Source organism: Neomonachus schauinslandi, chromosome 9 (assembly GCF_002201575.2).
Source record: "Neomonachus schauinslandi chromosome 9, ASM220157v2, whole genome shotgun sequence".
NCBI lineage: Eukaryota > Metazoa > Chordata > Mammalia > Carnivora > Phocidae > Neomonachus > Neomonachus schauinslandi.
In genome coordinates this window covers 14,732,766-14,745,853 of record NC_058411.1, presented here as the reverse complement: position 1 = coordinate 14,745,853, position 13,088 = coordinate 14,732,766, and the positions used below count along the sequence as shown (strand labels likewise).

The 13,088-nt window shown below is 40.3% G+C and overlaps 1 protein-coding gene across 2 annotated transcripts in view; it reads left to right on the top strand.

Moving 5' to 3' along the window:
• Positions 1 to 8,187, top strand: part of SPATA7 (spermatogenesis associated 7) — a 45,768-nt gene extending 37,581 nt beyond the window's left edge. For both annotated transcript variants that reach the window (XM_021679622.1, XM_044917915.1), the window contains 4 exons: positions 1,295 to 1,348; positions 2,721 to 2,798; positions 7,117 to 7,174; positions 7,429 to 8,187. In XM_021679622.1, coding sequence (XP_021535297.1) covers positions 1,295 to 1,348; positions 2,721 to 2,798; positions 7,117 to 7,174; positions 7,429 to 7,998 — 760 coding nt within the window. In that variant the 3' untranslated portion in view covers positions 7,999 to 8,187. The remainder of the gene's footprint in view (positions 1 to 1,294; positions 1,349 to 2,720; positions 2,799 to 7,116; positions 7,175 to 7,428) is intronic.
• Positions 8,188 to 13,088: the final 4,901 nt, after the last annotated feature.

Genomic DNA, 13,088 nt, shown 5'->3' with positions numbered 1-13,088 from the left:
GGGGAGGGAGGGAGGAAGGGAGGGAGGGGGGAGGGAGGAAGGGAGGGAGGGAGGGAGGAAGGAAGGGGAAAAGAAGGAAGGAAGGGGAAAAGGATTTTCCTGAAGACAAAATCTGTGGCAGAAATAATACTGAGGAACCTCACGATTTGAGGATTCATAATTCATGATTTTGAATATTCACCATATGCTAGTGTTTTATCTGTCACTGCCGTGTACTGGCACTGTTTTTAAAAACTATGCATCATATTTAGTAATTACGGAATACTACACCTAGATAAAAATGATAGGTTAGCAAAAATGCCTCTGGTAGTTTCAGCTGTCAAATGTATGTCCAGTGTCAGAGATTGTGTATGAGATGAAGAAGGTGTAAATAAAGGACTAGAGATTAAAAAGAGGGCAAGAATGAGGTGTCATAGAGCAGACCAGAAGGCCAGCACTTGTGATCCCTCAGAGCCTGCCCAGGGAGATGGCACCTGGCAGGGCTGTGGGCGGTTCACTGCTAACCTCTCTTGTCTTGAAATTCATGATGCTTCAGTACTCATAACAAGATTTATAAGCTAACTCTTGAGCCACTCTGCAAATGAATATAAAGAATGGCCTAAAGAAAGGAATATTTATCTTTTCTAGTAGTTTCTATCTAAAAGAAGTAAAAATATTTATAATCGAGCATACCTGAATAAAAAGATTGGAATTAACTAATGATGACATAACTAAATATTGACAAAATTTATCATGATGACCAACTTAAAACAGTTTTTCATGGGGAAGTAATCTGTTTCCAGCATTATTTATATGTTAACCTTAGTCAAAGTGAAATTGTGTGTACTAGGTTAAGTGCTGTAGTCCAGCTTGGAAAAGGATTGTGGGAGCACCGAGGTGACCCAGTCAGTTAAGCATCCCACTCTTGATCTCAGCTCAGTTCTTGATCACAGGGTGGTGAGTTCAAGCCCCACACTGGGCGTGGAGCCTAGTAAATACATACATACATACATACGTACATACATACAGTGAATTTGTAGTCAGAAGACTAATTAAAAATATCTTTGCTACTTACTAACACCTGTCCTTGGCAAGTTAGCCAACCATTCTGCCCCCTGGTGAACTCATCAGTCAGTGGAAAAAATAATACCTACCCAATATACCAGTGGGGGTTGTTCTGAATATTAGATCAGATCATGGATATGAAAGTACTTTAAAAATTCTAAAATACATTATTACTAATATATAATATTATTGAATACTTATTGCATGCCAGTCATTGTTTTGTTCAAATATTGTAATTTTCTCTTTCCAGGGCAGTACGTCAGTATTCCCTACAGCTTCCTCCAGAGAGAAAACTCCACTCTGAGTAAGATCTTTTTGACCTCTTCATTTTGCTTAGTGGAAATCAAGAATTAAGAATCACACAAACTATTATTAAATAAGTCTGGACTGAATACTGATTTCTCTTACAACTAGCTTTGGAGTTCAATCATATAATATACCCTAAATTTGAGAATGATCAGAATTTTCTGAAGTAGTCATCAATCACTTCATCTTTATGTCCAGGGGAAATTTGTCCCTAAGTTAATAATGCCTGCTGGTTGTTTTTTTATATAATTAGTACCCATAAAAATAAATAAGAATAACAAGAGTTTTAGAGAAATGCAGATTTTGGATAGCTCAGGATACCCTTCCAGGAGTTTCTAACCACCAGGTCTTTACAGATAGCGTACTTGTGTGTTTTAATGTCGTTTTAGTTAAGGTACACTTTTTCAGGGAATATCATCTATTTTATAGAGTTTCATTTATTTTCAAACTTGCTGCTTAAATATTAGAGCCTGAAAATCAGTTTGAAAGTGTAACTTTTTATATAACATTTTAATCTTCTATTACCTAATTTTCTTAATTCTTCCCCTTACATTTACTTATGGAGTAATTGTGTGGTTGCTTGCTACTTACATTTCTATCAATTCACTGATTTCAGCTAATTAAAATCAAATTTATAATAATGTTCCATTTTCTTGTACTAGTTATTAAAATATAAGATAAAGAAATGTGCCCACATAATTAAAAATTATCACTGTATTTATATACATAAATTTCTCTACTATCATATTTTTTTTCCTCTCCATACATTTTGAGAAAAAAAGAATAATTTTTTCTGCTCAATAAATTTCCCAACCTTCAAACAAGATGCTCTTCTAGGAGCAGAAGAGGATTTCATACTTGAAGTTCTTGCTTCTCTGGATGAGTTTCGTCTTTTCCCTCCTCTAAGTGCCATGCACAGGGCTCACACCTCTGCTGCTTGACATGGTCAGGAGTCAGGACCTGTAAAATGCTTGTCAAGAACACACACCCCCAGTGGTTCACATTTGGTTGCCCTTTTGTCCTTGGTTGCTCTGTTTTGTTTTTTGTTTGTTTTGTGTGTGGGGTTTTAGTTTTTTTTATTGGTTTTTTGTTTGTTTGCTGTTTTAATTCCTGCTTGTCTGTTAGTACTGAATGGATGCTATACACATCTATGAAATTTTACTTGATTAGGGAACATTTTCTCATCTTTCTTTGCATAATTTAAGAATGTAGACATAAGGGTTTTTTTTATAACATTCCTCTTAAATGTGAGATAGCAGTATATTTGTCTTAGTAGTGGTAGATACTTCTAATTAGGTACTCATGTTTCCTATAGTTTTCAGTGTAAGTAGGAAATAATTTTTATGCTGTGTACTGCTTTGTTTTCACAGTGAAGAAGAACTGTTATATCTGAGTTTCATTGAAGATGTAACAGATGAAATTTTGAAACTTGGTTTATTTTCAAACAGGTTAGATTTTTTAAATTATATTATGGTGGTTGAATAGTACTTTAAATATTCTTCCTTATCATGTTAATTCCTTTAAGCTATTTCTACATATTAGGAAATGAAAAATTATATTGCTTTCTTGGGGAGGATGTATTTTAAAAAAAAAGATTTATTGGGGCACCTGGGTGGTTCAGTCGGTTGAGTGTCTGCCTTCGGCTCAGGTCATGATCCCAGGGTCCTGGGATCGAGCCCCACATCGGGCTCCCTGCTCAGTGGAGAGCCTGCTTCTCCCTCTCCCTCTGCCTGCCACTCCCCCTGCTTGTGCACTCTCTCTGTCAAATAAATAAATAAAATATTTTTTAAAAATAAAAAATAAAAGAAGATTTATTTATTTGAGAGAGAGAGCATGCAAGTGGAGGGAGGGGCAGAGGGAGAGGGAGACAAACTTCTCACTGAGCATGGAGCCCGATGCGGGGCTCAATCTCACGACCCTGAGATTGTGATCTGAGCCAAAACCAAAAGTCGGATGCTTAACTGAATGAGTCACCCAGGCGCCCCTTAGGGGGACATATTCTTATAATTGATAGCAAATTATAAAGAATGTTTAATTCTTACCGTATAAGGCAAGTTCACAGTTTGGGGGAGTTACAGAAAAGAACAGATTTTATTCATTTAAATACTGTTATTTCTCTTAGATGCAGAGAACAGATTGGTGGTTGCCAGTGGTGGGGTTAGGCGAAATGGGCAAAGGTAGTCAAAGGGTAAAACTCTCAGTTATAAAATAAATAAGTCATGGGGATGTAACGTATAGAATGGCGACTGTAGTTCATAGTACTCTGTTGCGTATTTGAAAGTACTTTGTGAGAGAGTAGATCTTTTTTTAAAAAAAAAAAAAGATTTTATTTATTTATTTGACAGAGACACAGCGAGAGAGGGAACACAAGCAGGGGGAGTGGGAGAGGGAGAAGCAGGCTTCCCCCCGAGCAGGGAGCCCGATGTGGGGCTTGATCCCAGGACCCTGGGATCATGACCTGAGCTGAAGGCAGACGCTTAATGACTGAGCCACCGAGGCGCCCCTGTGAGAGAGTAGATCTTAAAAGTGCTCATCACAAGAAAAAATTCTGTAACTGTGTGGTGATGGATGTTAACTAGACTTATTTGGTGATTATTTTACAGTATAAACAAATATTGAATCATGTTGTATACCTTACACTAATATAAGGTTAGTGTGCACCTCAATTTAAAAAATCCATCACGGGGCGCCTCGGTGACACAGACAGTTGGGTGTCTGACTCTTGGTTTCAGTTCAGGTTGTGATAGCAGGGTCGTGGAATCAAGCCCCGTATCAGGCTCCCCACTCGTCATGGAGTCTGCTTGAGATTCTCTCTCTGCCCCTCCAGCTCATGCTCTCTCTCTCTCTCTCTCTCTAAAAATTAAATAAACAAATCTTTAAAAATCTATCACAAAAAAAAGAAAAGAAGAAAATGAGGGTTGCCTGGGTGGCTCAGTCAGTTAAGCATCTGCCTTTGGCTCAGGTTATGATCCCAGGGTCCTGGGATCCAGCCCCACGTCGGGCTCCCTGCTCAGTGGGGAGTCTGCTTCTCCCTCTCCCTCCCTGCTCCCCCTGCTTGTGCTCTCTCTCTCTCTGGCAAATAGAGAAATAAAATCTTCAAAAAAAAAAAAAAAAGAAGAAAATGATATCCATATTTGAAAGAAAGATGTAAAACTGTCTTTATTCACAGACATTACATCCATGTAAAAATCCCACAGAGTCTACAAAAAAAAAAAATTATAACTATGCGAAAACAAACACTATATCTCTTAGTTGTAATAGACTGGTGAACCAAATTTTTGCTTATTTGCAAAGATCCATCATCTCATTTTACTATTTGAAACTTGTCATGAGAATCAAAAGCAAGCATTTTTGTTAAAACTGTTACTAGTAAAGTGAGAACAAATTAAAAACTAGGTTTATACACTGTAAGTGAAATGGGAAGTTTGCAAAACCAGATTAGATATTGCATATCTTAAGGAAACTATGTGGTCCTGAATCAGCTTGAACATTATTTATCTAAAGTTCACTGGGCACAAAGGCGCACTTAACATTATGTATCGTAGAACTCCATTATTTATACTACATGCTTTCCCTGTTGAAATATGTCAAGTACAACATTTCTAATGAATTATTTCTATTCTTATGTGAAGTTTTTTTTAATTAAACATTTGTATTATTGCTATAAAAAGATACACTAAAAGACCTAAGTTTCGGGGCGCCTGGGTGGCTCAGTCAGTTGAGCGACTGCCTTCGGCTCAGGTCATGATCCCAGGGTCCTGGGATCGAGTCCCACATCGGGCTCCCTGCTCTGCGGGGAGCCTGCTTCTCCTTCTCCCCCTCCCCCTGCTGGTGTTCCCTCTCTCGCTGTGTCTCTCTCTGTCAAATAAATAAATAAAATCTTTAAAAAAAAAAAAAAAAAGACCTAAGTTTCTTGTTTTTTGTTTTGTTTTATTTTTTAAAGATTTTTATTTATTTATTGAGAGAGATAATGATAGAGAGAGATCATGAGACGGGGGAGAGTCAGAGGCTGAGCAGGGAGCCTGATGCGGGACTCAATCCCGGGACTCCAGGATCATGACCTGAGCCGAAGGCAGTCGCTTAAACAACTGAGCCACCCAGGAGCCCCTAAGTTTTTTTTTATAATAATTCTGTTTACTACTTTTGTTTAAAAAAGGTGGCTAAAAATGTTTTCATAATGGTTATAGAGTTTCAAATTTGCAAGATGAAAAAGTTCTCTTGGTCTGTTTCATAACAATGTGAATATATTTAACACTACTGAACTATACATTTAAAAATAGTTAAATGGTAAATTTTATATTACCTGTTTTTTACCACCACAACAAAAGTATTAAGATTCCAACTGTAAATCAAAAAATAAAGCACAGGTTAGAAGCAAAACAAAAATAAAAACAAAAAACATTTGCATAGAACATGTGTTTATCGTAGAAAAAAACTTAAATTTTTCTTTTAGATTATAAGGCTATTTATTGCAGCATTTGTTATAAAAGCACCAAAAAAATGGAACGAACCCATACATTGAATAGTAAAGGTTTGGTTGAATAAATTGTTGAATATCTACAAGAGCAAGTTCTGTTCAGGGACTTAAAATGATGTTTTAGAAGTGAATTTATTTATACAGAAAAATGTTCAAAATATAATGGTTGATGAGAAAAAACAAAATAGGTACCCAAACAGTATGTATTGTTTATAAAAGGTAGAATACAGATTTCTTGGACTTTTAAAAAATTGCTAAGTTGGGGCACCTGGGTGGCCCAGTTGGTCAAGCATCTGACTCTTGGTTTCAGCTCAGGTCATGATCTCATGGGTCATGAGATCGAGCCCTATGTCAGGCTCCCCACTCAGCAGGAAGTCTGCTTGAAATTCTCTCTCTCCCTCTGCTTCTGCCCCTACCCCCTCCCCCACTGTGCGTGTGCTCTCTCCTCTCTCTCTCTCTAAAACAAATATATAAATCTTTTTTAAAAATTGCTGAATAAAGCAGAACTACTAAATCTAAGATTGGCTTACTTCATTGATAATAACAAATGGTAACAAAGGAGTTGTTTTTCAGCAAAGGTATTGATACATTCATGTGATAACAAGACAAGCATAGTGCAGTTGAAAAATAATTTCTCTGGAGCCAGACACATCTGGGTTAAATTCTCTTAATGGCTTGTGACCTTAGGAGAGAGGAAGTCATCATCTTAGATCATTTTCTCATCTTTAAAATGATCTTTACAATACCTTTCTCTCCAAAAACTGGTCGTGATTAGAGGTATAATGATTGTGTGTGTGGCACAGACGTCTGGGCCTTGGTGGTATGTGATGAGTGATGGCTTTTAGGTTATTATGTGGATTTACCATCAGTGGAATTTTTTTTCAAGTATAATTGAGGAAGCATTGTAAAATAACTGTAAGAGAATTGTGTGTGTGTGAAAGAGAAGGGGAGGGAGAGGCTTTTGGTGTTTGCATAGATGCGTGAGAGGGAAAACATGCTTTTTGGTGTGTGGCAGGGGTATTGTTGGACCTCTTTTAAAATATTTTCACAGAAATGTAAGTGTTATATAATCTTTCAGAAACAATGGCATCTGTTACAAAAGTTAAACAAAAACAAAAGCCATACTAGCTCCCAAATTGGAGAACTTGACAGAACAGGGAAGGATTAAGTGTTTAGCTTTGGAAAGAAAATACTCTTCAACCTTTAGTAGTTCTGTTGTTGCATGGCTATTTTGTATTTAATTGATTTTCTGATTTTGAGACATTAACATTTCTATTTATCATTTTTAGGTTTTTAGAACGCCTATTTGAGCGACACATAAAACAAAATAAACATCATTTGGAAGAGGTTTGTCTTTCTTTAGACATTCATTAGAAAAAATTCTAATATGGAAAGAATTTTAAAGTTTTTCCATAGCCTCAAAGAATGCATTAAAAGCAAGTGCTGTTTTTCCCTTGTACCTTTTGTGTGTATGGTGGGGTGCGGGGGGTGGGTGATGAAAGAAGTATTAACCCTGCTGAGATGAGCAGCACTGCAGACAAAAGTAATTCAATTTGACGAGCCTCATTAATGTAATTATTCCCGTCTTGTCTTAATCCTAGGAAAAAATGCGCCATCTGCTGCATGTCCTGAAGGTGGACTTAGGCTGCACATCCAGAGAAAACTCAGTAAAGCTGGATGATACTGATATGCTGAATTTACTTGATTTTGAACAGGCTGAGAATTCAGAAGAAAATGAAGATAAACGTAAACATGATACCACAATTCAGCAGGAACGTCAAGAATACCAAAAAGCTTTGGATATGTTATTGTCTGTACCAAAGGATGAAAATGAGAGACTGTCTTCACCAAATGAATTTTTCCTACCCATCTATAAATCAAAGTACTCAGAAGGGGTTATAATTCAACAAGTGAATGATGAAACAAACCTTGGACCTTCAGCTTGGGATGACAAAAATCCGAGTGTCTCTGACAGCTTAACGGACCAAGAGACCTCTGTGAATGTCATTGAAGGGGATAGTGACACTGAAAAGGCAGAGACTTCAAATGAATTATGTTGTCTTAGCACAGAACTCTCCCCGGCTCTTCAGCTTCACAGTGTCCAAGGTGACAACAGTCATGACATGGCAGGACCGACTCTTAAAATCATGGAAATGAGCATTGAGGACTGACCTTTGGATGTGTGATCTTCATTAATAAATATCCCAAATGGCCAGTAATTCAATATTCCTTTTCCTCTGTTTTATTCTTTCATATATTAAGACTTCTGTATTTGCTTTCTATGCTCTATAATAAAGTACCTTAAATTAGCAGCTTAAAACTATACACATGTATTATTTATCCCACAATTTCTGTATATCAGGAGTCTGGGCATAACTTAGATGTGTCTGCTCTGGGTCTCAAGGCTACAAGCCAGTGTCATTTGGGGCTATGGTCTCATCTGGAGACTTGACTAGGGCAAGAATCTGCTTCCAAACTCTTTGCAGGTTGTTGGCAGAATTCCTTTCCCTGAGCTGTAGCTCTGAGGGCTTTTTTTTTGCAGGCCATCAGCTGCCCTCAGCTTCTAGAGGCTGCCCACCATTCCCTACCACTTGGTAAGCAGCCACAGCATTGCTGCTTGCTTCTTGAAGGCTAGTGAGATATTACATAATGTAATCACAGGAACGACTTTCCATCACCTTTGCTACCTTCTTTTAGTTAGAGGCAAGTCACAGGTCCTGCCCACACTTAAGGAGTAGAGATATTATACAAGGGTATGAATGCCAGAAGGTGAGAATCACGGGGTCCCCCTATGATCTGTTGGCCACGATCTCTAAAGTTGCTTTTCAGGGGACGATACTTTACCCAGACATAAGTGATTTTGTATGCAATGGGAAATGGTTTATGATCTGGCATGGATCTTGAAACATTAAGCCTTATCTGTAGTATCTTTAATTTCTTCTTTCTCACTTTCCTGCAATATCTAAAGCTTCAAGGCCTTTCTAGTTATCAGTGAGCTAGGCAGAGTGTCAGCTCCGAAAAATTGTCCCTTCTTAATGAGGGCAAACATTCTATCAACCCAGTTTGATACTCTCTTGGCCTTGTAGTTCATGAGTGGGATATTTACTATTAAGATATGTCTCAGCAGGGGCGCCTGGGTGGCTTAGTCATTAAGCGTCTGCCTTCGGCTCAGGTCATGATCCCAGGGTCCTGGGATCGAGCCCCACATCAGGCTCCCTGCTCAGTGGGAAGCCTGCTTCTCCCTCTGCCCCTCCCCCTGCTTGTGTTCCCTCTCTCACCGTGTCTCTCTCTGTCGACTAAATAAATAAAATCTTTAAAAAAAAAAAAGATATGTCTCAGAAGACTTACCTCTATTCATATTTTTTCAACTGCTTACGATAATGGAATATTCGAGTCCCAGTTTCATGCCTAGGGACTATGAAGGATAAAAAGATGAAACAAAATAATGATGATAACCCAGATGTTCTAGAAACTTAGCAATGGCCCTCAAGTATTCCAGTCTTCAACTCAGGCTTTTATCATCCCCTGCCCACACCAGTGTTTCCACAAAGGTAGTGCATACCACTGGAGGTATTAGAGCTGATTTCTGGTGGTATATAGGTGAAGATCTATCTCACTCATGGGAAGCTGACTGTCACCACTGTGTTCAGGATTCAGGCTCAGGGACAACCTGCAAAGTACAGTATAGAGGGGCTGAGCACCCAACCCACTTCTCCCCCAATATCTTAGGCCCCAAGTCACCCTGCTGCAGCCCTTCCTCAGCCCCACCTACCCCTCAGCTCCCACCTGTGGAATTCTCCGCCCCTCCCAACTTTCTGAGCAACCCCCTTCCTTTCCCATCCTACAATCCTCTTCAGTCTCCTAAAAGATCCTCAACCCTATGCTTGGCTCCCAGCCTGGGTCTCCCCATCAGTCACCCCTCTCTTTTTGGGCTCCATCCTTCTCTCAGCCCCCAGGGCTCCTTTCTTCAATCCCAGCGTCACTTTTCCACAAACCCCTTACCCTATTATCCATGCAACTACCTCAGACTCACTGCCCTGGCTCCGATTTTCCTCCCTTTCCTGGAGCTGCCATCTTGCTTAAGGGGTTCTCAGTAACTGGCTTCTTGCTGCTTCTCCACACTTTGGGCTCAGCCTCAGACCCGCCATTTCCTGCTTTGCCATGTCTGGGACCCCTCTAACTCTGGGTACAGCTTTTTGTCTCTAGGACCATGACCCATCCTCATTTTTGTACCTTTTAGGGTATTTTGTTGTGGTGGTTGTCGTCGTCGTCGTTGTCCTCAGGTTTCCCTTTAAAATTCAAGTGTAGATGTGTTGGTTTAAAGAAATATCAAAAGTGGTTCTTGGTTCTGGCAAAAGTGCAAAGGTGGGAAGTGCATGTTAAGTTTGGGAAACACTGGCTTAGAGCCTTCCAGCAGCGTCTTACTCTCTCCCTCTCCTCCCTCCTCCCGCAGTCCATCCTACACTCTGCTCTCTGGAGGCGTGAGGAGTGAGCCTTTGAGACAGACTGCCTGGGTTTGATCCTTGCGAGCTGTGACCGGAAGCTGGGTCACCAGCCTCTGTGGGCGGCCTCGGTTGTTGAATGTGCGTAATTTTCGGAGCCTTCACTGCTGGGCTCTAAGAACTAAATAGGTTGTATGTGAATTAAATATTCACAGCTGCTATTCTAACGCAGATCGTGTCACCACTCCCTTCAAAAACAACCACATTTGAGAGTTTCCTCTTGCTGACAAGATAAAGTCCAGGTCCCTTTCCATTCTTTATTAAGTCATTCTCCTTCCCAGCTCATCTGCCATCCTCCCCCAAACATCCTAATTGTCTAGCACATCGAATTACTTGTTCCTTAAACATGGCAGAGGTCCTCTCTCCCTCTCTCTCTCTCTCTCCACCCCCCCACCCCTTCGTACTTGCTACCAGCTCAGAATATTGTTTCCCCTGTACCGCCCTCTTGGGCCTTCGCTGACAGCCCAGATTGTAACACCATGAGACCTTGTCTGATTGCCCTAACATTTGTCCCACTTGCTCTGGGATCTGGGATCTCTCAGATCTATAGTATGAATTATAATATTGTTTATGTGCCTAGTTTCTCTCTGGTCTAGACTATGGGCTTCTTAAGATGAAAGACTTATTTCTCTTTGGATCCCAGGTCATTGCTTGAGAATGAATGCATTTGTTCATGGAGGGAGATAGTTGAAGCTCGAGGAGAGGCTTAGGCACAGGGGAGGTTAGGGGGAAAACCCTCAAAGTGCAAATTCCCCCATGGAAGGGAGAATGTAACAAACTGCTAAATTACAAGAAAATTTCCTCATTTGCTCACATTTTACATGGTATAAAATATAAATTAGCATCTTCCTGAGAAGCCTTACTTTTAAAACTCACATTTTTTTTTTTCCCCAGTGAAGCCAACCAGAAAAGATCAGAGCGGCTTTTACAGGGCAAGACAATTTGCCAAGTGGATCAATTAGTTGCGAGGTTGCCTGTGAATTAATTTACCCTGGGCCCTGGTTTAAGGGTTTGGACTAAACGATCCAAAGATTTTATTTTTTTTAAGATTTTATTTGAGAGAGGAGAGAATGAGCAAGAGAGCACGAGCAGGGGGAGCAGCAGAGGGAGAGAGAGAAGCAGAGACCAACGTGGGGCTCGATGCCCTCACGGCCGGACCAGCGCATGAAGGGTAACCAGCTACTTCTAGATCTTCATTAGCTCAACGATAATTTCTAAAGCCCCTAGGAATTAAGCCAAGGCTAACTTTGGCATATTAAAACTAAAACCTTGGGACACCTGGATGGCTCAGTCGGTTGGGTGTCTGCCTTCGGCTCAGGTCATGATCTACCAGTCCCCCTGCTTGTGTTCCCTCTTCGCTGTGTCTCTCTCTGTCAAATAAACAAAATCTTTTTCTGCAAAATCCCTTTTGCCACGTGAGGTGATGTTCACATCTGTGTAAGGAATCCCAACTTGAGATCTCTGGAACCCCTGTGGCTTTTTAAGTTATGGAAGCAGTGGTTCTCACACTGAATGCACGTCAGAATCACCTGGAGAACTTGTGAAGGCCGATTTCTGGGCCTCCTCCCCTCTAGCTTTGGATTCGGAATTTTCAGACCTGGGACAACCCTGGAGAATTTGAATTTCTTTTTTAAAATATTTTATTTATTTGAGAGAGAGAGAGAGAGAGCATGAGAGGGGAGAGGGTCAGAGGGAGAAGCAGGGTCCCCACTCAGCGGGGAGCCCGATGTGGGGCTTGATCCCGGGACCCCGGGATCATGACCTGAGCGGAAAGCAGACGCTTAATCCCTAAGCCACCCAGGCACCCCCAAGAGAATTTGAATTTCTAACAAGTTTCCAGTGCTGTTGTTGCTGGTCTAAAAAAAGCTCCACTCCAGGGCTGGGGGTGTGAGGAGTTCTCCTCTCCCCTCCCCTCCTCTTCTCCTCTCTGATTTTATTTATTTGACAGAGCGAGAGAGCACAAGCAAGGGGGAGGAGTAGAACGAGAGGGAGAAGCATGGTCCCCACGGGCTCGATCCCAGGACCCCAGCCGAGGGCAGACGCTTAACCATCTGAGACACCCAGGTGCCCCAGATTATTTAAAATAATCCAGCAGAGGGGATGCCTGGGCAGCTCAGTTGACTTAAGTGCTCAACTCTTGATTTCAGCTCAGGTCATGATCCCAGGGTCGTGAGATGGGGCTCTGTGCTAGGCGTGGAGCCCTGTTTGACATTCTCTCTCTCCCTCTCCCTCTGCCCCTCCTCCCATGTGTGTACCCGTATGCTTGCACTCTCGCGCTCTCTCTCATAAATTAATTAATTAATATAAAGAATAATCCAGTGGGGAAATGGGACTAATTATATGCCTCCATGCAATAAGATCTAGAGTGAAAAAAACACAAGCAAAATAGCTTTAATTGTACTAATATATTCACACATGAGTTATATCTTCAATATTTATTTTTATGGCAAAAACTAATACATTCATTTCACATATATTACATACAGTCATTCAAACTTTTTTGCCCATTAAATGTACACAATTTTACAAACCAATGATGGTTTTTAGAAGAATTAAGTTCTTCTGATTATACATGTTTTACATTATTAATCTTCAGACAGCACTTAAAATTGCTTTTTAAACTAGAAAATACTACTAGACAATTCTTTATACTAGCATGTCGAAAGGTAGAATTCCCAGTGCATTGCTTGAATTATAGGGCAACTTTCTAAGAAAATGTATTTCATATAAATTTTCTCCAAATTTTGGGTTTATTAGGC